The 26,518-nt window shown below is 42.5% G+C and overlaps 1 protein-coding gene across 2 annotated transcripts; it reads right to left on the bottom strand.

The window, feature by feature from the left end:
* Nucleotides 1-2,380: 2,380 nt before the first annotated feature.
* On the bottom strand, nt 2,381-26,518 carry ZDHHC8 (zinc finger, DHHC-type containing 8). 2 transcript variants are annotated; one of them, XM_009082555.1, is made up of 11 exons: nt 26,335-26,453; nt 21,907-22,064; nt 18,401-18,573; nt 17,116-17,218; nt 13,725-13,816; nt 12,366-12,407; nt 11,925-12,057; nt 10,950-11,067; nt 10,095-10,204; nt 6,152-7,188; nt 2,381-3,360 (listed from the first exon to the last, which is right to left on the bottom strand). In XM_009082555.1, the coding sequence occupies exons 1-11, from the start codon at nt 26,369-26,371 to the stop codon at nt 3,189-3,191; spliced, it is 2,175 nt and encodes a 724-aa protein (XP_009080803.1). In that variant the 5' UTR covers nt 26,372-26,453; the 3' UTR covers nt 2,381-3,188. The 2 variants fall into 2 exon arrangements, with proteins under 2 accessions (XP_009080803.1, XP_009080802.1); XM_009082554.1 differs by lacking the exon at nt 12,366-12,407 and having other exon boundaries at nt 3,189-3,360; nt 26,335-26,518.

The raw sequence follows: 26,518 nt of genomic DNA on the forward strand, positions 1-26,518 counted from the left end.
GTACTGACACATTCATTTTTTCCTCCCTTACCCCCTGTGAACTATGTCAAAATAACCCTGGATATTAGTGCTTTATACACACAATACTGTGTTTAGTCTTACTGAGAAATTCTCTCATGAACTAATGTAGTTAACTTCAAAGGCTCTTTGGCCCTTCAAGTTCCTCAGTAGCTTTTTAGTTAATAAATGCAGGAGAAAGAACGATCAAAGTGGAGCTTTTTCCTCCCTTACCCCCTGTGAACTATGTCAAAATAACCCTGGATATTAGTGCTTTATACACACAATACTGTGTTTAGTCTTACTGAGAAATTCTCTCATGAACTAATGTAGTTAACTTCAAAGGCTCTTTGGCCCTTCAAGTTCCTCAGTAGCTTTTTAGTTAATAAATGCAGGAGAAAGAACGATCAAAGTGGAGCATCACTGGGATGCAAATCTCAAATATTACATTGGTGCAAATTTTCAGCCTTGCTTGCATGAATTTCATGTACATATTCAAAGATACATGATAAAATGTGCCCTTGTCTGGCTCCCTAGCCCAAATTCCATGTGTCTCATGTCCCCTCTTTTTCGGGGCTTACATATGGCACACATGATACTTTAAAAACAAGTAATGCTTGTGATACTCTATGCACCAGAGTGAATTCCAGTCCTTAAGGAGGTACTGCATCTTCCCGAGGAGTTAACATCGGGGTAGACTGCAGACTAATAACAGTTAAAGATGGAAGAAATCTGTAAGGCCATCTGGTCTAGCCCCTTGTCCCTGCAGGCTCACCTCTTACAGAAGTTTTTTTAATGACTTGTTCAAATACAGTTTGACTGTCCTAAATAACTCATCTCCAAAACTCTGCTCTGGAAGACTATTCCACTGCCCCTTCCCCTCCATCTTTTCTGCCCCCTTCTAAATGCAGACCATTGGTTACCAGTGACAACCCTTAGATTTACCTTTGGTTTTACATCTTTTAAATAATGTATTTTTAAAACTATGATACTCAATTTCCACTTCATTGCTTAGCCTGTGGCATGTTTTAGCCCTTTAAATCTTCTCCTTAGCCAGCCTGTCCAGTTCTTTTATATATATTGCTCATTCTGTACCTGATCCAGTTTGCCAGCATCTTTCTGGTACCACGGTTGCCTCCAACTAGCTACAATACTCTACATGCCAGTGAGCAAATCTGTATAGAAAGGCTATTGCTCCTCTGCTCTGCAATGTCCCCACTGTAGGCATTTAAAACATGATCAAGGCAATACAATGCACACTGCTTTCTACTTCACTCTCTCAGAACTTTTGCCTATTGCAGATTCATTGCTTTCCAGGTTTCTCCCTTCAGGCAACATAGAGCATTACACAGAGAGATGATTAACTTTCTTATGTTCTCTTCAACCTTTGTCTCCAAAAAATAATGTAATACACAAGGGACATAATAACCATGTATTGCAGCAGATGTCAAGATTCATCAAATCAAAATACCAGGCAAAACTGAGGTCAATATTTGCCTTCTGGAATAATTAATCTCAACATACATGAAAACAAGTAAGATGTTATCAACACATTCTGAATATCTACCATATACCTTGAGAGCTCTCCATTACAGTTAAGGACTGAAAAGGATTCAACCCCTTGAAACAAATATCCTGAAAACTGATGGATTTAGCTCTCTAGTCAAAACTATTCACCAGGAGAACCAGGTGGGATGTCGAGGTTTCATACGCTGACTGGCTCAGTGATAAATAATCATTTTTAGTGACTTTGGCAACAGTCGCTCAGGATATTCTTAATTGCACACATGATCTGGCCAGTTAGCATTGGTCCAGGTCTCAGTACTTTTGAATTCAGATGTGGTAACCGAATGGGAAGGAAGAGGAGATAAGGAATAGAGGGAAAAAAATCCATTTGTCCCAAAATTTGCTTTGCCAGAGTCCTCATATTTGTGACAAAAGTAATGTGCCCCTTCCTTGTTTTTTATAGTAAAGTTGTCTTTAAATCCAACAAAGTAAATGTAGTTTTCTGGAGACAGGAAAAGGAAACCTCAGAATTTTAAATAGGTTTGATTGGTATAATTTTAAAAAGTTGCTCCCCAGGGGAAAAAAACCCAAATGGAAAATCCTTTGTCTAACAGTATTGAAGACCAGAGGGAATGTGCTAGTAATTAGGCAGACAGAAAATTTATATCCTTTAGATGTATGCTTGGCTCAGTTACACACACTGTAAATTCAACAGCTCATGATAACCTTGCTGCAGGATTACACAGATGGCACCAGGCAAGGCAGTAAACCATGTTATTGCCTAAATCCAACAGGTAATAAGGAGGGTGCAAGGGAAAGCAGCTGTCAGCTGTTTAAAATATGTTCCCATCCAAACATTTCCTTTCTTATCTGCTTGGTTTGGTTTCCGAGTCAGAGGAGCCTTTAAAACCCAGAGGGAGCAAGAGGTCAGAGTGGGAGATCCTCACTGGTGTTGTGGTCCTTTTCCACAAGAGACAAACGCGCACACACACACAATTCACACACAGGGAGGCGAATGGCAGACAGTGAGAAGCTGTTGCTATCCTTTCTCCTGCTCCCATCCGGGACCAGGGAGGCTTTAAAAAACGACATGGTGTTGGCAGCCCGAGTGCCCTTGCCTCGTTCCTCCCCAGGAGGAGGAACCTGACCTGCAGCACTGCGGGGCCGCGGAGCGGTTCTCATGCAGGCAGCCTGCCCAGCGCAGGAAACCTGCTCTGCACATCGGCAGGGAAACAGCAGTTGGGCCTCTGGCTCCTGCCGGACACACTGCTGGCCAGAGGAACTGGGAAGGGGCATGGGAAAAACTGAACGATCCCAGACTGACTGCACTTTTTCACAGCACAACTGGTACACAACAGATTTGCTGGACAGACACACGCACAATGGCTTTAGCGTTCTCTTGCATGACAGAAATCCGCTCTGTGGTTGTGGTGTTAGGTCATAGCCAGTTCCCTCCTGTTGGTTCAGGAAGAGTCTGATAGACTGTACAACTTTATTCCCTCAAGAATAAGGCTGCAGCTGGTTTTTGGCCAAGAGAGAAAGATGAAAACAGAACAAACCCAAAACAAGTAAAGGAGAGTGGCCGGCTGCTGCTGCTCCTTCTTTGTTGTTATTTGAGTCTTCACAGTGCTCCTAGCTTCATGGCTGGCTGAGTGGATGGCTCTTTGTTTCTAATTAATTTTATTTTACACTGAAATTTCATAGGTTGTTCCACCAACTCCGGACACCTTCTTAACATTTGAGTGTCTAGCAGGGCTGACAGGCGTCCCCTGGGAACTCGATGTGGAACCCAGCCTGGTTATTCCTTTTGGCTGTCCATTTATTTTACTGTGAGGTGTCTTCAACTGCATGTCATCCCTGCATCAAAAGAAAGAGCAAGAGATGCAATGTTAGTGACAAAGTGTGATAGCAGAACAGCTTCATTCATGGCAAACAACTACCCCTGTTACCCTGAGCCCCATACTGCAAAGTATTCAAGCCTGGTTGAAGCCAATCCACTTGATGAAAAGCCATTGAAATGAGACAATCCATTTGGCCATTAGGTCAGTGGATCAGACCCCAGTAATATTTGTTCATTTAATTACTTGCTTAAATGCTTTGTTGATCCAAACTAATTGCATAAGCATTTGTAGCATGCAGGAGGGTGTAACTGTGCCAAACTGTGTCTTACAATCAGAAACAAAATACTTAGAAAAAACCTTTCCCAGTTTAATATCCAGTTACACAAAAGTATGTTGCTCATCTCTGAAACATGTAAGAGAGGTGGAGGGTAAGATTCGCTATGACAGAAGACACCAACTGAATCACATCAGGAAGCACTCTAGGATATCTGTAATTAAAGACCATATTCCAGATGGACTCTTTAAAATAATTTCCTTTCTTATGAGGTACTTACTGCAGGGAGCATGGACCACAGGCTTTCCTCAAAAGATCTTTTAAATCTAGGCCACTACACACTAAAGCACAACGTGTCTCTTCCCCAAGACTCACAAAGTAATTAGATAAAAGCCTATGAAAGGAGTGGTGCATGTTGTGGAAGTGTCAGTGTGACCAGGGGCTGCTGTGTTCTCACTCCTGCACAGAGCACTCAGCCTGGGGCACGTGTGAGCCTGGCCCACACCAACAGCAGTGGCTGGGGCTGACGTACCTTCCTGTCTGCCTGCAAACCGAGGCAGCCTGAGCTATTTCAGACCACTCCGACCTTTTCTAAATGCCAAAGGGTGTGGGATTTTTCTGGGTTTTTTGGCCACTTTTTATGTGGCAACCTGGTCTGACAGCTGTGTCCTGGAGCTGGAGCAGTAGGTCCATCAGCTCACACCAGATCAACTTCTCCTGTGCAGTTAAGCTGTGCATGCACCAGAGAATGGAGCTGTGGGATCTGAAGCAGCAAAACACACGTGTCTAAAAAATAATTGTGTGGCTTCATAAAACACATCTCCAAACAGCTGAAATATGCAGGAACAAAATTCTACATTTGCCTCACCAAAGTATTATCAAAGCCCTAATTTAGTGCTGAACTTCTTCTGAAGAACAGTCTGACTCCTGAAATAGGGCACAAAGGAGCTGGGGAGTGTTAGGGGAAAGGGGAGAAAAGAAAGTAATTTGCAGTGTTACTGCCAGAGGAGACATGCTAGGTTTACAAAGCACTGAATGCTTGTGGAAGGTTTACTTCACCAGTTTATGAAGCTATTTGTTTATTGATCTAGGTACTTGACTTTAGGAACTTCAGAAAAAAAATGCCCTGCAATAGTATCATATGTCTGCCACCTTCTGTAACACCTGATGGGACCTGTAGCTATTTTAATAGCTAGACCACTTTTGCCAGATACAGTATTTTTCATGTCCTCAAAGAGCTGGACTGAAGTGAATTTACAGGCTCTACCTTTTAAACAAGCATGACATAAAAGCTGCAACAGGCTGACAGCATACCCAAGAACTAGAGACTAAGAAAAGGCAAACAGCTTTTCATATTAGCATCTTTCCTACAGCAGCAGCTGACACATCGAGTCTCAAACAGGGCAGAGAGGGAAAAAAAAGTCTCCAGGTCTTCTTTCACTGAATTAGACCCATTTTTTAACACACAGGAAGGGGGGAAAATGGCTGTTTACCTCCTGAAAGTTAGATCTTCCTAATAATCTTTAGACAAATAAGCTAAATGACTATAATTCACTTGAAAACATTGAGGTAAAACTTGCTGGCACTTCACTTCAGGAGACCTACAATAATGGTTGTCCTACATTTCAGCAACTTTCCCCAAAATGTTGGATAACACTGGAGAGAGAAACCTGGGATATTAACCAGAGGAGAGCAAAGTGCATAAAGTGCCAGATACATAGCAAACCTAGATATTTCTGATGAGCCCTCCAGGCCACAGCTAGGCTGAAACACTGCATCCTGGGTGGGATCGTGTATCTCTCTTCAGCCTTTGCCACCCTATATACTCCAGAAGGAAAGAAGAAGAAGCACATGCAGAAGCTGCAGCTGAGGATCTTGCTCAGATACCATTTACTCAGGTTCTCAGCACAGCAGATCCTGCCTCTACCCATGCCTTCTCACAGAAAGGAAGGATGCAGCAAGGTTCTGAGGTAATCTCATGATGGTTTGTACTTTTATCAGCAGTTTTGTACTATGGGACACTCAACACAGCTAAATACACAGCTCTTTATGCCAAGCACTGTCCCCAGGACTGGTCTCAGCCTGTTTCCTTCAGCGCAGGACATGCTTGCACATGGTAGGATCCCAACTTTGTCTCTGAATCCAAGCAATGTCTGGGTCCAGCCTCCCTTGAGGCTGCAAACTAAAACAGCTCCACCCTTTTGTGCATAAGGGGAGGGATAACCTGCCTCGTGTCTTGCAAATAATTATGCAGGTCAGGGTGAGGGTTAGGGTTAGGGTTAGGAAGAAAACTAAATCACTATGACTTTTACAACTTAATTGACCACCTGCAGTTCAAGCTACCGCAAATGTGCAAACATTTTGTCATTATGAGGTTGCTATTGGGGTGTCACTGAACTGAAGAGCACCCACAAACCTCCCACCCTCATGGCCTACAGAAAACATGTCATCGGGGTTGTGCCTCCAGCAAAGTGCTCTGGACTTGCTTGCAAGCAGATTCCCATGGCTAAGCAGCCCCTAAAGCAATACATACCTCTGTGCTCCCACTGATTGCACCTCTGTAATTTCCACAGTGTTTACAAAGGAGACAGCCTTTGGGCCTCCGTACGAGGGTGACCTAGGCATCCCTGTGGGGGACGACGGGACCTGGTGGCCTGGGGATTTGTAGGAGCCATTGCTCACCCTGCCCTGTAGTGCCTGATGGGACTGCACATTGTTATTGGCTAAATCAGCTTGCAGAGAGGTTGTGGAAGTCCTTGGTGCTCTTGTCATTGCACTTGAGAGTGAAGACACTGAGGACTGCAGTATAGGGTTCCTTGTGCTAAAACTGGTAGCAGCCATCAGATTGTCTCTGGATCCATATCTCATGGCCATGCTGCGTGGGTCTTCCGAGAGTGTGCTGACTTGCTGAAGGCTGTAGGAGCTGGGAGTGTCATAGACACCCGAGTCTGCAAACACCGAATCAGGATGCGAGTGGAGGAGCTTCTCCCTCTCTTCCATCTCTTTCCTTTCCTGGATGGATGCCATAATTGTCTTGGAAAGGTTATCATAGCGGACTGGGGAGGGGTCCCGTTGGTGTGGAGCAGGACCCCCCAGCACCGGGCTGAAGCTCTGCGGCGGCTGGCGCTGCAGCTCACTCCCACGTAGATGGCACATTTTGGCTGATAAATACGGGGAGTGGTACCCAACAGAGCTGACTGCAGAATGGGCCATGCACTTCCTCCCCGAGGGAGACATGGGGTTTAGCAAACTGTCATATGAAAGACTCCCATTTCTGTTTGACAGGGAATTGGGAGAAAAGATGCTTTTGTAAGGGGTGGAAGCTGCCCCTTCAGACTTTATTGGATGAAGGGGCACTTTGTCTGTCCCTCTCCTGCCAGCAGATTTCAGGCTCAGGGATCGTGAATTGATGGCAAAGGAATCTATCTGGAGTGGGGAAGACTGATAGGTCTTGTGGAGGGAGCTCTTCCGGTAGCTGGGGATGTCCAAGCTGGGTTCAGACTGGTAATCAAGGCTCCTGCCATCCTCTTCTATCAGAGCCCCTTGACTGTGTCCCTCCTGCATGGTGATCTAAAACAGAGGTGAATATGAGAAACAGAAGCCAATAACATAAGTACAGGTTTGCTCTCCACGGTGAGTGCATGGCAAGAACAGAGCTGGAGGTCTTCTCTCAGATTCTCAGCCTAGCTATGACACAGGTTCATTACAAGGAATCTCCTAACTCTTGTTCAGCATACGGATCAGCACCGGAGAAGCAAGGAGGAGTTATTCATAGTAAGTGCTAAATAATATCGACAGTAATAGGTAAGTTAATACCTGGACACGGAAAACACAGAAGGAGAGACCTAAACTGAGACTCAAGTCTCAGTCAAGGTAAATCAGATTGTAATCTGATAATACTGCCCTTGGAAAAAGCACTGCACTTCAGGTTTTCTACAAATAGCTCTTGAGCTGAGGGATGTCTGGGTTTGTGTGCTGAGACAGAAATACCTTCGGCTTCATTTCAACACGCTGGGGACCAGCACACACTTAGCCACTTTGCTCTGTGCTATGAATATTCAGTAACTCTGAATTTCTGGTCATAGGTCTACAAAGTTAGGCACCTAAGCTTAATTAAAGCACAGAGGCTCCTTCCCACCATTTAGACAACAAAATGAAGCAATTTTCTCTTTTTTATTGCCTGTGTCGAGAAAGTGGCCACATCAGAGAAGGAAACATAGGCCATAATTTATTTATGTGCATTGGAAACAGATAGGACTTTACTTTGTTTTGCTCTATGAAAATTGCTTTCAGTTCTGTTCACTTACAGTGCCATTCTGTGCTGAGCAAATAACTTCTGCCATTATTTTTAAGGAAAAGTTTGCCATAATGCACAATAAATTGGCTACGCTGGCTCTGCAAACACTTAAGTATTACCAGTCACATCAGAAATGCAGTTGACACAGTTTGTTCGTTATCTAATTTCTTTTAAAGGATAATTATTTTTAAAAACCCTGAATGACAAAAATCTGTTTTATTGTGATCTTTTTATAAGTTTTTTTTTTTCTTTGAGCTAGACCATAGAGAAATATGCAAAACAGCTCACTCTCTTCTAGAGCATGGTGCTAAATTTGGCCTTCTCTGGAAAAAGAAGACCAAGTGACAGCCTGTAAAGGAGGATGAGAGAGCAATGACGTAGCTTATAAGTATATTTGTGCTACTTATCCTTGTGTCCCTATCCTTCTTTCCTAACAGCTTTCACTGCTCAAAAGCAGAATTACACTGACAGGCTGAAGAACTGACACAGAAGAGACACCACAGCATTCCTCACATGGGCCAGTCTCTTTCTCTCTGCACCTTATGCCCAGCAAATACGTGACATCCGACCAGCCTGACAAGGGAACTCCATTTCATGACATTCCCACTTGACTACCAGAGAGTTGTGACTACTATAAAATTGAACAAGCCCCCAGAGCTGGTTGCATGCACACCAGTCAGCCTATAGTAACAGCATTATTTTAGGCTAGGGTTGAAACAGCAACCCTCAGCGTGAAGGTGCTGTACCCCGTTATCATTTCATAGCACTGCCTGGTCTCCTGGCCTAATCAGAACCTCTCCTGTCTCCTTACTGCATTTCTGGCTGTGTACTGAATGAATAAAACAAGCCTGCCATCCTTGGCTCTCTGACTTTTGGCGTCATGACTCACAATACTGTGGCTTACACAGCTCAGAATTGCTACATGATGCTTGTAAAGAGAATATTTTGAATTGGATGTCAAGCTATTTTTCATGTAATAAAGTAAAAATGATAGGATATTAAACTTTTTGGATGCAGTGAACACACTGTTGGTTTTGCATTCCCTTTCATAAGCCAATCTTTTCTTCATTAATTGGACAAATCCAGAGGACAAGATTTACTGTTACTGCAGTAAGACTAAAACCCAAACTCTGTGGTAGCTGAATTCCACCATCTATCACCATCTTCCTTTGCAAAATCAGAAGGATTTCCAAAAAGCTTTCTTCACCATTTAAGGAACATTCTTTCTTACTACAGTGTTGCTGCAGTCAAATATATTTCTCCACCATATTTTCCTTTCCTTACTTCATTCATAGTACTCCTTCCTATCAGCCCCTTCTTGTTATTCCAAGGATGACACTGGAAGACCTGATGAAATTAATTTTAAGGAAACTGCACTGTGTGTGGTATGTGTGTTTTTAGGGTATCTCCACTGCTGTGTAAAGACTTGGATACATATTGCAAATATACAAGTTAGACCAGTGATTTTCAAGCTGCTGTCCTCAGGTCCTGGGGGCCAAGGAATATATGAAATAAATCCATGAGAAATACGTTTCAAAACTCCTAAGCAAAAGAGAAAACAGTCAAAATACCAGACCAAATTGCTAATTGTTTGGACTTCAGTTTTCTTGGTAGGAGAAAATGGTGCCAAGTATTAGGAAGGGTTTTTTTTCATACAACTCAAATGTGCTGAGAAGGTGCTAAGGAAGGTCCAACATGAAGAATCTGCTATTAATTTTAACTAAAATATCTCTTGGGATGCTTTCAAAGTTCTTTCTGATTTGCAAGCTGACATCTTAAGGAATCAGTGAGCATGCTGACTGTTGGCCAAAGGGTCTGATCCAGAGAAGTGCTAAGCATGCTCAGCTCCCTCTGAAGGGAATATGAGGTGGCACCTGTGTCAGGAGAAGCCAATGGGAGGTGACATTTCTCAGCATCTGAGGATCAGGCCGAGACACTGGCGCAGCAGCAGCGCATGCCTGGCAGCAGGACAGACGTGTCAAGCTCAGCAGGGGAAAGCTGTGAAATCAGACATGTTTTCATAAGGAGCATAGTGAAAACAATACACTATCACACAACAGTGCCAAGTGTTGTTATTTTCTTTTACACTCTGACATTCACTAGAGCCCTGCAGTGAATTTGTCCTCAGCTGCATGTGGCCCAGTGCTGGCTGGGAGCAGATACTCTCTGGTTTGCTCACCTGCTCGGCCGTAGCGTGGTAGTGGACTTTGGGATTGTTGCTGAAAGCTGGTCGGTACTTGTACATGGCAGGAGTGGGAGGGCTGATGAGTTTTGGTGAAAGGCCACCTTCTGCAAAAGGGAAAAAAAAGGGACTTTCTATTAAAATGTGTGTGGACAGAAAGCTATCATTCCTAATTCCTTGCCATCCATGGTCCTCTGCAAACAGATCTGTTCTAGGAATAATAAAACTTGCAGCACTGTGCAGAAACCCACCAAAATCAATGGGACCCCTGTGGAAGAAGTAGCCAGATCAGCAATCTAAAGAGAAGAGGAAACAAGGTATAATATATATATATATATAATATATTAAGTGGGGGGACATATTTTGGTGAGTAGCAATTTTGCCTAATTTGAAATACTAGGTATTTGGGTTGAATTCAGCTTCTAGTTTTGTCTGGGGGGAAAAAAAAGAAAAAAGAGGAGTTTTTTTAGTAGTGTCAAAGCTTAAAGTTCACATTTTGATAAATAATTCAGTTTGTAATGCTTAAGCATTTCATGCTAATATTTCTGGTTCTTTACTTCAAAATGACATTTTTAATTTAAAAATTGATCAAAAATTTAAGAAAGTGTTTAAAAGAGTTTATAAATGCCGCAAAACTGATACGAAATATCCAACCTAGGCTTGAATGAATCACTTCAAGCTGTTTCTTCTTTCCCTTTCCTGCTGCTAATTCCCCTAGCTTGAAACTTCTATAAGTAAAAAAAAGCCTTCACCCAGATCCCATTACTGTTCTGAAAGAATACCAGAAGCCTTTTAAAGAGGCTGAAATATTTTCTTATTAATAAAAATAAAACACTGATCATGCAACTGTACCTTCGCTGGTGCCCAGCTGCCCTTTTAGCTCAGAGTACTTGCTTGGATCTCCTTTGGGTGGGAGAGGTGGCTGCACGTCCATGCTTTTTTCCTCCAGACCTTCCAGGCTAATTTTAGACTGAAAAGAACAAACAAACAAAAAAAATCAATCATTACATGCCAGAGTGCTGGATGGTCCACAGAACAACAACTACCTATAACTGTAGAAACAAACAGGATTCAGCATCCACTGCAGACAAGGACTGTCAGGTGTGAACTTAGCATTGTCATACCAAGCCAGTAGAATTTTAAATGCACTATCTTGGTCTACTTGGCATGCTAAGTGTCATTATCATCATGCTAGTTAGTATGTGGTAGAAGACAATGGTGTTTTCTAGCATTTTTCAATGACTTTCCAGGCAGCTCTCTGCAAGGAACTATCCAAAGAGTGTAAGAAGTAACTATCCGCAAAAATCTTGCAAGTTGGCTTCTTCTAAAACCACTGCTTTTTATAGGACTAAATAAATCCTTCTGTATATTTCATGCCAGGAGAAACTCAGAAGAGAACTCAGCTTCTGAGTCAATATTCCTTTCACTGGACCACAAGCCTTGCTGCAGTCTGGAAGTTCAGAACCTTCTCTAAAGTAGAACAGCTGATCTGGTGGTACAAGGGTCCATTAAACTTAATATGAACACCAAAAGATAGCAACTTTTAGGACAGAAAATAACTATTGTAAAGAACAGCCACCTTTTCAAAAAGATGCCCAGAGGCATTCCATTCTACAGCTGCCTACTGGCTGTTCCTGGACCAAGAGCTGCTGCACTGAACCTGGGTTGCTTTCAGAGGATGAAATATATAACAAGGACTCAACCTCTATCACTTCCTCCAAGAAATGCATCATCACCTCAAAGAGATTTGTCAATGACAGACTCATTCCCAGGCTTGATTATGCTCAACCCATGCCCTTCAGAAGCAGTGCTTGAAGGTTGCCTTACCTTGCTCCGGTTGAGGTTGGCTTGGATCCCGTTGTCACTGATCTTCACTGTGATCTGTCGCTCCGATAAATCGGGTCTGAGAAAAGGAGGCTTCACACTCACAGCTTGCTTTTTCTTAGGCTCAACTACGTATCTGATTAATTGTGCAACAGTCATCATTAAAACAAACAATAAAGTAAGACCAAGGCTTAGAGACAAGAAAATCTTCCAGGTTATGATTTAAGAATGTGTCAGAATCTAGGTAAGGAAACTCCATTTGTTTCAATGGATGTAATAATTAAACAGCAGTATAAGGATCAATGGGGTTATTTTAGTGAGCGAACGGAGAGGATGCATTAAAAGAAAAGTAATTTTTGAGCAATTTTTGAAGCACTGATGGACAAAAGCATGAAGAGAGCAAGAGAGGCCTACCACCAACAGAAGTGATTGACTAGATCTTACCTAGTTAACATGAGACAGCTGCCCTGTGGTGGAAGTCGGTGACTGGGGGAATAAGACCCAGCACATGGAGAGTTACCACGGAGAAGATGACTTGCTGCCAGTTCTAACTTACCACATGGTGACTTGTTTCTGTAGCATGCTTAGAGCGTTCAAATAAATGGATGTAAAAGAGACAAACAGGTCTATAGGAAGCATGGCTGACTAGATATCTAATTTCTTTCCAGTGGAATGGAATTCTGTAAGTGCAATAGGCCAGTGGCTGTACAATGCTTAAATATCAACACACACCAGCTGTCTCTGTTTCATGGAGTGAACAGGACATTCTAGTGGTAATGGCTCAGTGACCCTCAATATACAGGACAATCTGAACAGCTCTTCAGGAAACACAAACATTCTGCTTGCAGCAGCTCTGTGAATAACCATGATGACAGTGCTCACACCCCTCTCAACAGGGGTGTCTCACAGCTTCTAGGATCTGGCTCTCTTAACGTATCTTGACCTGATTTTCATGTTTTGGTAAGTCTGAGAAGCAGCTACTCCAATGTCTTTACTTTTAACAGTAAAAATACTGTATAACACATGCAACAGTCCTTTAGGACTTATTTGTTGCATAGTGAAGGGGAGAAAAACAGCAGATAACAGAGTCAGGGTCTGGAATTGCTCAACATCCTGAAAAGGCTCAAATAAGTCTTGTAGTAAGATTATGAATTTGTTCGCAGGCTGGATAGCTCAGCACCTAGGATATTTATACTCCATCTGATCTACTGCATTAAGATCCTGATTTCAAAATGTGAAACGATAAATCCATTTCCCCCAAAATAGAAAGCCATAAATAAAATCCCAAGTTCCATGATGTAGGCCTCATGGATAATCTGTTTTATGATAATGAAAGTGCCAGTGAGATTGAAAACCACAGCAGCCTTAAATTAGATTTAAATCTTAGTGAGAAAGGCTGATTTTAGCTTACTTCCTTTTCTCCAGCAGACTGGACACTGACTGTGTAGGAAGTCATGTGGGGAATATGACAATATACGGAAACTTACCTTATTACTGAAATATGCTTGCTAAACAAGCTGGTGAAGACAAGGGTATCAGCTCCTGACATAATCTGACATGCTCATTCCAAATAAATATTTTTGGGATAAGGGTTGTGAATTACATGAAGAAAGCAACTGTTTGGACAGGTTACAGCCATGCAACAAGGGAGCAGCTATCACAGAGCTCTTTCAGGAGTGTTTTGCTTTACTTTCCTCTTATTTCATCAATGGTCTTTGGCTTGTGAGCCCAACCAAGCACATTTTCTTCCCCTGTCCCAACAACTCTACCTCCCTCATTCCAAGCTGAGGCCATTTCTCTTACCTGGGAGCCAAGGGGCTGCAGAGCACGTGTTCCACATTTCCACAGCATCCTCGGGTAAAAGGATTCACTCCCCCACGGAATTTACCTGTCACCTGGAAACATATTCAGGACAGCGCTCAAACCTCTGGTTATATAAAAGTCATCATGCAACCCTCAGAAAGCCAAGAACAAGTCTGCCTTGCTCTAACCTTTCTGCCCTTCCCAAACAGACTGTTTTACTTTGAATGCTGCACTTCCTCTCTCCAGCTCTAACACAACTCTGTCAGCTCCTTCTAGCTGGGAGGCACTCAACTAAAATCCTTCCCAAAAGGACAGCGTGCTCAGTGTAACTGGGTTTCAACATGACCATGTTCACCTCTCCATGCTGCTCTGGCATTGAATTTGTGCCTGCTCTCAGCCAGATATCCTGTGTTTATCCGTTTTATTCCTATCACTTCCACTCCTCTGCCTTGGCAAATCCCCTCCAAACCAACAGGAATGTCAAATCAAGGCTCGCAATGCTGGATGAGAGCAATGTTTCCTCTCAATCAGATCCCATCCCTAGCAGCAATCAGTACAAACTACTGCCTTATGCAGGAGGGTGCCAGGAACTCCCTGGTGATTACAATGTTTGCTTGGAAATGAGCAAGTTTAATAAAAGCCAAGCCTCATTAGACTGGCAGGATCTATTCAAGGCTTCATAAGCATTATAAAGGGTTTGTACTCTACAGGCAGATACTTGAAAGTAACCATATGGGGATAAATACTAATAAAGCCAGGGAGATTAATAGTGGTTGCCATTAAAAGCATTACTGTTGCTGTTTGCAACTAATACACTTTAATCAGCTCATAGTTCTGATCTAGCAACAAGTTTACAGAGTACCAGAAATACTTTAATTACTTGCACATAAAATAACAACAATTAAATGATTGTGCAATGTATTATGCTGGCCTTGTTGATATAGCATAAAACTCTTTAAAAGGCCAAGAGAGGTATGTTGGAAGTTCTGAGAGCTGGAAGAGCAACCTCATGAGTAAAACGTGGGCCTGGGATGTTTGGCACATCTGCATTCGATCCTAGGCTTAAGCTGACTTGTGCCAGATGCTGGCAAAGCACTTTGTATCTCTGTGCCCATTTTCTCAAACACAATATGAAAATAAAATTTCTCGAACTCACAGATTACAGTACTAATTATATCAATTTGGTTTCCAAAGCAGTTTGAAATCCACTGATAGAAAGCAGTCTCAGGAGGAAGGATATTTATTTTCTCTATTCAGAAACTAAAAATACCAGGATATGAGCAGATGTAGGGTTATGGGTTATTTTGCTTCCATAAAAGAATTTCAGAGGCATTCAGAAAACTCACAAACATCTAAACTCAGCCACTATGCACTTGCAAATCACAGTCTGCCTACTATGAATGCTCAAAACCTACAGACTTTGGAATGAACAGATACAAAAAAATTACAGTAAAAGCCCAAAAATGTCTGTACCACTGGCCTATAAAATGTCTTGGGGAAAGGAGACAAGTGTAGCTAAGCATATTGCAACTGGAAAGCTGACAGCAGGTAAGCACCAGTGTGAGAAAAGAGAATCAGCACTGAGGCTGCAGGAGAAAAGTGAATGTTCTAAAACAGTGGCAAAGCAGGAGCAGATCTCCCATCCATTGCTTCTGGTCTGATGCTCTAATTACTTAGATATGCTTCCTTTGCAAGCGACCTGAAGGCTGGGAACATCCATCCTGCAGTTACAGATAGGCAGCACATATGACTGAACAGAAATTAAGACCAGATTATATTTAATTTTCAGAACAGCATGGGAAGATGAATTCAATCTCAAGTGGTTTGGCAGCTCAGGAAAACAAACCAAGCTAGGATGCATTTTCCAACAGTGATTTCAATCTAGTTAAAGGAAAAACTCTCAACCTTCCTAAATATTAGTGTGGCCACAGACAAGTTAAATTTTACTTTTTTTAAATGTAAATTTTCCCTTCTTCCTCAGTCTCAAATTTTCATGGACAGTTTACATCACTGCACAAAGACAAGCCTAAGGCAAACCATGATCTGGGCTATGAGACCAAAATGCCTTGGGTTTCATGCTACTATTGTTAGCACTATCAAACTGAATACTTGGCCAAAATCAATTTAAAAATGAAGAGCAGATGATTTCCAAGCAGGACAGAGAAAAGCATTTGAAGATGACAGCTATGGAAGCTTGCTTTGTTCAAAGGCCATGTTAGGCAACAGTTCAGGATGACTTCAGATTCCTTGCTTATGTAAACCTCCCACACTCTTCTGGATAAGAGTTTTTATTGTCTCTTGCGGGATAGGAGACAATGTCATCTCAGTTTACAAAGGCCTGGCCTCAGACAGATGTCTTCAACGCTTACAGCCTGCCCAGCAGCCATACAGCTATGTAAGCACGAAGCCATCAGCCCACGGGAGAGCCAGAACAGCCTGAGCTGGAGAGCACCCATGGGTGCAAGGGCAGAAAAAGATGCATATAAAAAACCCCAAACCACAAGGCAATAGAAATATGATGGGGGGGAAAAAAGGGGAAAAAGCCCAGATGTAAGGAGAGCTATGGAGCTGGAGAGGGTAAAGCACTGGAATGCAAATGATTAATCAGCGTGGGGAGGTGGCTGAAGGCTCTGTGTGCTGGCACACTGCTGCCCTGTGCCAAGCCTGCTAACTGCCCCTAGGAATGGCAGGGGCATGCCCTGCATCCCATGGTAGATCTCAATCACCCACACCATGTACTGATGTGCACATCATATGGGGCTGGGTCACCCACGCAGGGGCTGCGCAATATGTATGTTTGAGTAACTGCAGGGGAACTAAAGTTTTACAGGCTTTTTGGCACGAGATGTCATGTTGACACTTGGTTTGGAGAAGAAAAACAAGCTGGGCCCAATAGAATTCTGAGTGCATGTGCACATATCCATGAGAACAAGAGAGAGACAAAGAGCTAACTCAGACCTTATTATGTGCAGTGTGGGCTTGCTGGAGGAGTTCAAAATACCAGGAGACAGGGCAAAGGCATGATTTAATCTTTTCCTTTCTTTCTTTCTCTCAATCTCATGGATTGTTCAGTCTGACTCATAAAGTTTGAACTTCTGGGGTTGACAGTACTCACCACATAAAACCTATTTCAAGGACATGAGTAGATTTCAAATGATAAATAAGCCTGGGATGATCCTTTGTGGTTAGAAAGGGGAAATCTTTGCCTGCAGTGCATTGAAAAAAAATAAAATCTGAAAATAAAAAACTAGACAATCTTCCCCGACGTTCACAAAAGCTCCAGTAAGAGTGTTACTGCTAAGACCTGGATCAATTTCTGCTTTACCCAAGCTGACTTTCCTTCTCAACTCAACAGCTTAGGCACAAACACAGAGGAAGGATTGCTTCTTACCTGTTCGTTCGTTGTGCGCCCTCGGGCCACTAGAACAATGTGGAAGCCAGTGAGACCAATGACTGGAATAAAGAATAGCCCAGCCACACACATCACAGCCATTCTGTATCCAGGAGTTAAAGAAACTGGGATAAATGAAGAGGAAAAGAGGCTATGAAAGCGAGGGAGAGGAAAAGCTGGAAAAAAAATCTTTGAAATAGGAAGGGTGTCATAAAATCATGGAATGGTTTAGATTGGAAGGGACCTTAAAGATCATCAAGTTCCAACAACTTCCACTAAACCAGATTGCTCAAATCCCCATCCAACCTGGTCTGGAACACTTCCAAGGATAGGATATCCACAATTTCTCTAGTCAGAATGTGCCAGTGCCTCAGCACACTCACAGTACAGAATTTCTTCCTGGCATCTAAGCTAACCATGCCCTCTTTCAGTGTGAAGCCATTCCCCCTGTCCTAGCACTCCATGCCCTTGTAAAAAGCCCCTCTCCAGCTGTTTTGTAGCCCCTTCAGGTACTGGAAGGCTGCTCCAAGGTCTCTCTGGAGTCTCCTCTAGGCTGAACACCCCCAACTCTCTCAGCCTGTCTTCAAAGGAAAGGTGCTCCAGCCCTCTGACCCTCTTTGTGGCCTCCTCTGGACTCACTCCAGCAGATCCACATCCTCCTTATGCTGGAGGTCCCAGAGCTAGGCACAATACTCCAGGTGGGGTTTCATGACTGTGGAGTAGAGTGTCCATCACTTTAACAAAGTGTAACTAAATTTTATCTCCAAGTTAAGTCCACCTGCTCCTAGCCTGGATCCTTACCCAGGATGGTTAGAAAGCAATGTGAACTCATTGTCTCTGGTTCTAACCACCTTGTACAGTATGTTCTGCACTAATGTATCAGGGGCAGTTGCAGCCCTCAGAGCTGTTACACCAGCATGCAGGGGGGGCTGCTTCAGAGCAAACTCTGCTTTAAAACACAGAAACAAAGTTTGAAATAAAGTAAATAGCACCCAGCAGTTTAGAGTCACACTGGATTGTAAGTATGATTTGGGGAGGCAGCATATCCTTCTGCTGGGTTGTTGTGACAAAGACTGACATAGCGAAAAGGTCAGCACAGTTTTGGGAGTAACTGATAGATAATGATGGGTATGGAGGAAAACCTGCACTAAGCATTTACAGAAGAGCCATGGGGGATCAGGAGAGGAGTAGATCTCCACCAGTTCCAGGAGGACAAATATTCAGACTCGTTCTTTCAGTTTCCTCAAAGTGACCTTGAGTCTTGAAAGACCAAGAAGAAGGATACGTAATGGTAGTATGAGCTGCTCCCAGCTTTTCCATATGGTTAAGTACGAAGATGAGCCCAAAGGTGAACACTCCAACCATGTGTGTACTTAAGGACAGCAAGAAGAGAAAAAAATAGCGGTAGTTCCTCCGTCCTATGCAATTGTTGACCCATGGGCAGTGATGGTCAAAATCCTTGTAAAGAAAGGGAGAGATAGGGGAAAAATATCCAAACAGTGAAGGAAAATACATTGACTTCGAGATATATGCAAACCACTGTCATATAAAATTACATCAGACTAGTTCTGCAGCTTTACAAAATGCTTGACTCTCTTTATAAGACTCTTTTTAGGCTGAAGTCATTTCTCTATCCATGGCTGGAGAGGTACTTGAGTGTTTATAGGGTTTGAAGAGGATATATAAGAAGAAAAGGCCAGGCTATTTATCTGCTAGCAGCAGAAGCACTAATTTTTTATCATCCTTAGCATGAGTCAATTACAATGAAGTTATTAAAACCTAGAATGTCTTGAAGATGCCATACTGCTGCAGCATTCCCTGCTCCACATTTCAATATTTATACATAGCTGAATAAATCCACTTTAAACAATGAACAACACAAAAGATGCTTTTTTACCAAGCAGTTCTACAAATAAAAGCAATAGCCGGATCAGACATAGGCAAAGTTCTGCAGAAGTTCATGAACAGTTATGGACCCAAATCTGACTACTTATCTCTGTCAAAAGTCCAAAGTCCTTCACAAAGTCAGATCTCTTTCAACAGGAGCTTTAATAATGAGGTCAAGCAACAGACACCTTTCAACTGCCTTTACATGTAAGCATGTAAATCCAGTCTTCAATGGGATTATTCTTGATGTGAAGACAAGATCAGGTGCAAGAAATAAACCCTTTTTACTTCTATGTTCTTCAGAACAGATATTACACACCCATGACATCAACAAAGGCACAGTTTATTCTTTGTTTTGTGGCAATGCTATTTTAAAGCACTACTCAGAGATGACAAAGGGGTTTTTGTACTTCTAAGTTTTGCACAGTGTATTTACCAAAAATGTACAAAATGCAAGAAAATGGATTTAAGCTTTCTCAAAGCACATTAGAAAATGACAGGGGCAATTGAATAAAGATAATTTCAGGCTATATCTGAAATGCTGACATAACATCTGTCTATTATGCAAATCTGGTTGCCTGCAGCCCAAAATACCTATGGATTTTGAAGCTATATAAGTACCTACTGCAAACACTTCAGTAAAGAAAGCAAAAATTTGACTGCTTTTGTCACAGATTCATTTTTGGGTCCCTCTGGTATCAGCAGGCTTTAGCTTTTAACTCTTTTTATTTCTGAAAGCATTGACAGCTTTTGGTGTTTGTTATTTTTTACCAAATTAGCTCAGAAGTTTTATATTTGGGAAAAGAATTTATACTGAAAAGATGTGAACCACAACCCTGAATGAATCCCACATGGAACAGCCAGTAGAGTCACTCCTGTCACTGTCTCAGAGACCTTCTAGAATAGGCAGGTGGGTGGGAAATAAGCATCACAAGAATCAATAAGTCATTCTGTTTAAGACCATGATTTATTGATTCAGAAGTCATTAATGCCTTTTGCCTATATTCCTCCACAGCAGTCAGGATTTAATTATACAAGCAGAGTTTCTTACTTGTGCACTAGAATAGTAAGGAACGTTCAACTGACCTGACTATCAATAGAACTTCTGGAGAGCTATCCAGAGTCACCTTGCCTTCTGCTATTTTATGCAGGTTACTTTTGGATTCTCTGCCATTTTCATTTCTGCTGCAGAACTGACTCCCATGGAGACCTTATGGCAACATGAAACTTCAAGTGTTTACACCAGTGAGTTTTGAGCAATCTTTTTCTGAGGAAACTTCATTTGCTGGAAATCATATTTTATGCTGAGCCACTGGGGAAGGTGGAAGAAAGGAATTCCATGGGACAACTGAGAATTTACCATCATCTAAACAATCCTCAGGATCTAGAATCAGTGAAAACATTTATGTTTTAAAACTAAGAATATGTGATTCAGGTTTTCTAAAAAAAAATAAATCCATTTCTGTTCAACAATTCACAGCAGTCTAGACAAATTGTGTGCTGCAACTTATGAACAGCTGTGGCTGTTCCCCTCTACCCAGGGATCTTGGCAGCTCCTTACTCTCCATCTTCTTAAATCCCGTATCCTTCTAAGGCCTTCCAAAACAGGACAGCCTTGTCCTATTTATCGATGGCTACTAGGCACAGCACTGCTTCCAGATAATTATAACTTAGATATATATTGCCCTGAAGGAGAAAATGACTGACACAAGATAAATCCAGGCAGCCTTTCTCTCACATGTAACTGTGCTGCTTTCTCTGGGACTATTCCCTTGCTTATGGCAAAGAGGATTAGGACAAAGGTGCAGTATACAGCATTCCAGCTGACTCTGGTATTTCTTCCCTTTCTGATTAGTAATTCCTTTCATTTTAATGGCACAGCTGAATATATTTTAGACATATTAAAGATTTCATCTTTCTATTGAAAAAAAATAAACCTTGCAGCTGAAATGATCCTTAAGAGGTGGAATTTTTAGCTCAGCAATAAAAAGGGTCCCCTGGCAATACACTGCTGTGAATACAGCACTCTATACTTACAAGTTTGGGAGATGTTAATAGCCCAAAAGCACATCTTGCTGTTTAGGGGTTATTTTTGAAAAACCCTGTGTGACTCACCAAGACCCTAAGGGTATCAAGAACCATGAAATTCCCATAATTCAGAGCAACCCACATTAGAAACATGAATGAGTTCATGGTCTGAGCTAGGGTGCTGAAACAAATCATAGAATCATAGAACCCTTAAGGGTTGGAATGGACCTTACAGATCATCTAGTCCCAACCCTCCCTGCCATGGACAGGGACACCTCCTCACTGGATCAGGTTGCACAAGGCCTCATCTAGCCTGGTCTTGATGACTCCTTGATGTCTCTCGATGGGCTCCTTCCATTGACTGCAGAACCCCTCACTGAATTCCAGGTTTGGGTTTCCTAAAGCTCACAAAACATTTTAGCTTCTCTGCTTGTCCACTAATATGACACCAATTTGCTCCAAATCCTAAGCTCATACATGACAAGCTACAATGGTTCACCCTGAATTTCCTGCTCCCCTGAACTCTGCCTCAACTCTCCCATTTACCCCTTTTTCACATTCACAATCCCTTAGCTATTTCGAGGAAGACATAGCCAGCATTACACATTTTTATTCTCATTATCACTGGCAAGGAAGCTGACGTCAAGCATTACTGTGTATGTCACAGACAGAACTGAGGGCTACATGAGGCTACGTTAGGGTTAGGCTACGTTTCGAATGGTACTACTTAGTAGGAGCACATCAACAAGGCTCCAGCTGTGAACTTCCAAGAACTGCAGTACATGGGGGAAGCACCCAGCTGCATGCTTCCAACAGTGTGTGCAACCCCAGCACTGAGACAAAGCCAAGAGATCACATCATCAAGAGAAGGGTTACCTCGACACAGTTGTCGCAGACGCTGCAGTGAGAGCAGCGTGGAGGGCGGTAGAAGTGGCAGGTGGCACACCATTTCATCCGTACTTGGATTCCTTTAATCTCCACATTCTTGTAGAGTGGAGCTCGGAAGTCGTCGTCTTTATCTTCATCTTCATCAGCTGCTCAATGCAAAACTAAATGTTAGTGGGAATAACAGAGAGCAAAGAGAAAAGAGCTGATCCTGTCAGTATCTTGGATACAGGGGCACTGCACGTGCTCTCGGGCTTGTCAGCGAAATAACAGAGTGGTGGAAGTGATGGGCTGTCAGAACAGGTTGTCTGGGCTGCAGAACACTTCAGTGATCAGGGCTCATTTCAGCACCTCCCATGGGGTGCTGTGCAGCCTTACTCACCAGTCTCTGGACAGAGAGAGGTATCTGAGTCCTATCTCAGCCAGCACTTACAACCTGAATGAGTTAGAGGAGCTGCACAGCAGAGTCAAGGAGGGAAGGGACACCACCCAAGCCCTTGTGACAAGTTTTGTTGCATGCATTTGGGATTAATTCAACACCATATGTGTTAGCTTATCAGCACATAAAATGAAATAAATTACAAATATTAGAAGAAGGCTGTGCTAGCTCAAACCTGAAAAATCAACCCAGACAACCCTCTATCATTCCAAAAGACCATACTGCAGAGAGTATGAGGCCACGATGAGACAGACAATTCTGAAGCAATTTGTGTGCCCATGCACCAGTGCTTACTCCTGTACAGCATGCCCTGTGCTCACCTTGCCATTGCACACTCAGACTGCTCTTGCTTTAGGAACAGTATGTAAGTGGAAAGCTCTCACCTCACAAATGCAGCACAGGACTGGGAGTCAGGAAGTCCTGTGTTCTATTTTTCTCACTCTGTGGCCTTGAGCTAGACATTTAGCCTCTCTTTGCCATTAGTAAGATGAGGATGACAATATCACAGTCACCTTATTAGGGACAATGCAGAGGGCAGATGCTTTATCATCTCAGCTAAGTGCTGCCCTGATTAAGAAAAGAGTCAATTCAAAAATAAATGCACAAAATAGAAGCCAGTCTATAACAGACAAACACATATTGGGAAGAAAAGAAAAAATATGAGAATGACGTTCATGAAAGTTCACCTTTTATTCTAGATTCCTGTGATCTTTATTTGTTTCCTCCTGACAGAGAAAATCTAAGAAGTTCACATCTATTTAACACCTGGTTAAACATTATAGTGCAGCTGGCACTGGTTGACTGGCTCCAAATTAGGTGGAATTTGATAATATTTTCCCAGTGGGGCATCAATTACTGTCATTCAGTTCTATATTAAATCTTCTCTAGATGTGTTATCATGATCCAATTTCCATTGACTTCAGAGGGAATTTCTCCCTTCACTTAAATGAGCTTGGGATCTGGCTCAGCTACAGTATTTATCTTGCAAGAGTATTCTCTGGATTAACTTATGTGCGTGGAAGCAGAGTGCTGTACTGGCACCATTCCCTAAAATTTTCCTTCATAACTAGTCAGTGGGACTCTTAGAGAGAGCTAGACTCTAAATCCCTTAGGCACTTCTATAAATACAGTCTGTAGGTTCTTCAATACCATTATAAACTAGCCCATGCTGGGTAATAGATGTGGGCAGAAGAAAACGACACGAGAACAGTCAAACCATTTAAGCACGTGTAAAAAGCCTGACTACGCAGACAAAAAGTCTGTACATTGTATATACCTACATGCATTTAAACACATTGCTTTTGCAGAATTGACACAAACTTGAAGAGTTTGTATAAAACAGATTCACATCAAAAAGCGTTGCTCTTGCAGAATTGACACAAACTTGAAGAATTTGTATAAAACAGATTCACATCAAAAATACTGACAGCCAGTTTGTAGCTGGTATCTATAATTAGCCAGCAATGAACACTTCCAGTCCCAGTCCAGACTGTAAATCAGACTTGTCAGGGCAGCCCCAACTTCAGTGACTTGATACTTCCTTTCCTTCTCATTCATTTTGGCATATTACTGGCAATTTACTCACACAGAGCAAATCCTGATTCATACCAGAAAGCCACCAAATTAAAAAAAAAAAGGAAAAAAAAGAGTAATGGATCTGGGTGTCTGATTGAGGCTTTCCTCAACAAGCTGGTTTTACTCCCCTCCACAGCCCAAGTTCTATCTGCCAGGGAACCTCTAAGCTCATACCACGTAGCTAGAAATGTGTTTATTTCCAGTTTTCAGTGGCCTGAGCAGAAGAATACACTGACAGATGAATGTGTCTTACTACACAGATTCTCATACTCTGATACACTGACACAGAGCAGCCAAGTCTCATATTTTTACAGCATCTTAGGATTTTTGGTGGATTCATTAAAGGAATCATGTGATTTCATGAGAATCTCAGCTTTATATTGCTTATTTGTTGCTTTGGTTTTGAAGTAAATTCCTAACTATCAGAAATGTGCTAAGAAGCTTGAAAACCAAGAAGACTAACCCTTATTTCAATAACAGAAAGCAAATAGACCAATTGTATATTCATTTTAAATCACTCCTACAATTTCTGAACTCCCTGCGCTGGCAGCTCTGCGGGTGGCGTGGGGTGGTGATAGCTTTTTTCACATGCACACTTGTGATCTGAAATAACATCTGCTCCTCTTTCCTCCCAGCACTGGTATTTATAGTCTTCTCCATCTTTTCTTTTTCCTTATCAGTTTGCTACCTTCACACTTCTAAACTCCTACTCCATCACTTTCTTCCAGGATGAATTCCATCCCTTTTCTCACCCTTTCCCCATTCCCCTTGCTCCCACTATCTTCCAGACAAAGCACAGGCACAGCATGGACATATAAGGCCAAAGCCACAAATGAAGAGAAAGAGACACAAAAGTGGTGAGCTGTAGGAACTCCTCCTCTTCCTGCTTTGCTCCTGACTCCCTTGTGTAAAGGGAGATGGGAAGGGAGGGAAAGTGATGAGCAAATTTCTGTTTGATCTCCTTGTGTGTTTCTTCTTTAAATGCAAAGTCCAAAATGAAGAACTTGTTTGCAAAAGGAAGTCAGAGGAGTGCAAAGGAAGGTGTGAACTGACAGTGCACTCAGTACTGAACACTCCTGAGGCATGGTGATGTCCAGCTGCAGGCTCTGCTCTGGGGGAACTACCCTGCACAAAGATACTGGATTCTCAGGCTGAGATTTCCAAAATTGAACAACTTTATTCCAGCTTTCCCCCTACCAAAGGCAAAGAGCACTGGTGCTTCCAACAACTTCACATCCAAAGCAGTTTAATTAACCTCTGCTATCTCTCCTGAGATAAAAAAATCTAAAAAGTCCCGGAGACTCCTTAAAGGCTCTATGTGCTTGAGTTCTTTTGAAAATCTCACGAGCATTTGCACTTTTGGGCACCTAAACACTGAGCCACTTAATCTTGCACAAGTGCCTGCACCTTGCCATTGCCTTGGTTTGCCTTCATACACAATTACTTCCTTAACTGGATTGCTGCAGCACTTAATCAGGGATTCAGAAGCATCAGCTGAAAGGAATGGCAGAGAGATGCTCATCATTAGACCCTGTTACCTGATCAAACCTGGCACTTGCTATTCGGGGAAGGCAGCAGGACAAGTACCTTGTTCTTGTCAGGTAGCAATTCAAAATAGATATTGAATTGGGTGAATAGAGGTGAGAAAGCACAGCTTGCAGACAGCACAGATCCATCGGTTCAGACAGACTGCCTAGAGCAGTCTCTGCTGCAAACTGCATGTGAATAATTATTGGAAGACAGATAAAATGAGGTGATAATTCTCTCATTAGGATGTGTTAAAAGAGATAGCTGCACTGTGGCTCCCATTACAACAGCTGAGCGATCTTTACCCTATTTAATCAGCTGTGAATCAGTCCTAATGCAAGCAGGCATGTCTTTCTGAATGTATACTTTCTTAGACACTCTTAAGACAAGCCCTAGTCATTATCTTTTTTAGTGTTCAATGCTTTTGCATTTCTTTTAAGGTATCCTGGAAGGTCTGCTTTGATGAAACTGTTTCAGAAAGTTTAGCCTCTCCCCTCTGCCATGCTCTGCTACCTATTGCGAAGACAATGACTTAAATCCAATGTGCCAGCATGACACAGGGCATAGCAATCAAAATCACATCACTCAGGAGAGCTATTCAAGGAGAACCATTCTATGCAACCCTGTGCCCTCGACTGCCAGTCTGAGCAAGTGCAAGGACAACTGACACCTCCTAGCTCAGAAGAGAGACGGAGGGTATGCAGCATTTCCCTGCCATCCCACCTCTACTGCCAGCTGAGTATAATAAGTACACAAACTCTACAAGTAAAATTACCAGAAATAAGGGGATTAGTCAGCAAATAGTGTATTTGGATACCTGGCACCTCCTTTGGCTTGGGTTTTCAAATCCCCCCCATAACAGTCCCATTCTCTGTTACCTCGTGGGAAAACTCCAGGGTCCATGAAAGTTGCCATGCTGAAGTTTGCCAGTACAAACAAGAACACGAGCCCATTGTACACTGGGATGGCTGGGGAGATGGCTTTGGTCAACCAGGGGCACCTGTGGAGAAGAAAAGTTATGGGTAAGGACTCTTTCAGCTGTAACATGCCGTTTCTTCCCAT

This window comes from Acanthisitta chloris, unplaced genomic scaffold, assembly GCF_000695815.1.
Source record: "Acanthisitta chloris isolate BGI_N310 unplaced genomic scaffold, ASM69581v1 scaffold18189, whole genome shotgun sequence".
In the NCBI taxonomy this organism is placed as follows: domain Eukaryota; kingdom Metazoa; phylum Chordata; class Aves; order Passeriformes; family Acanthisittidae; genus Acanthisitta; species Acanthisitta chloris.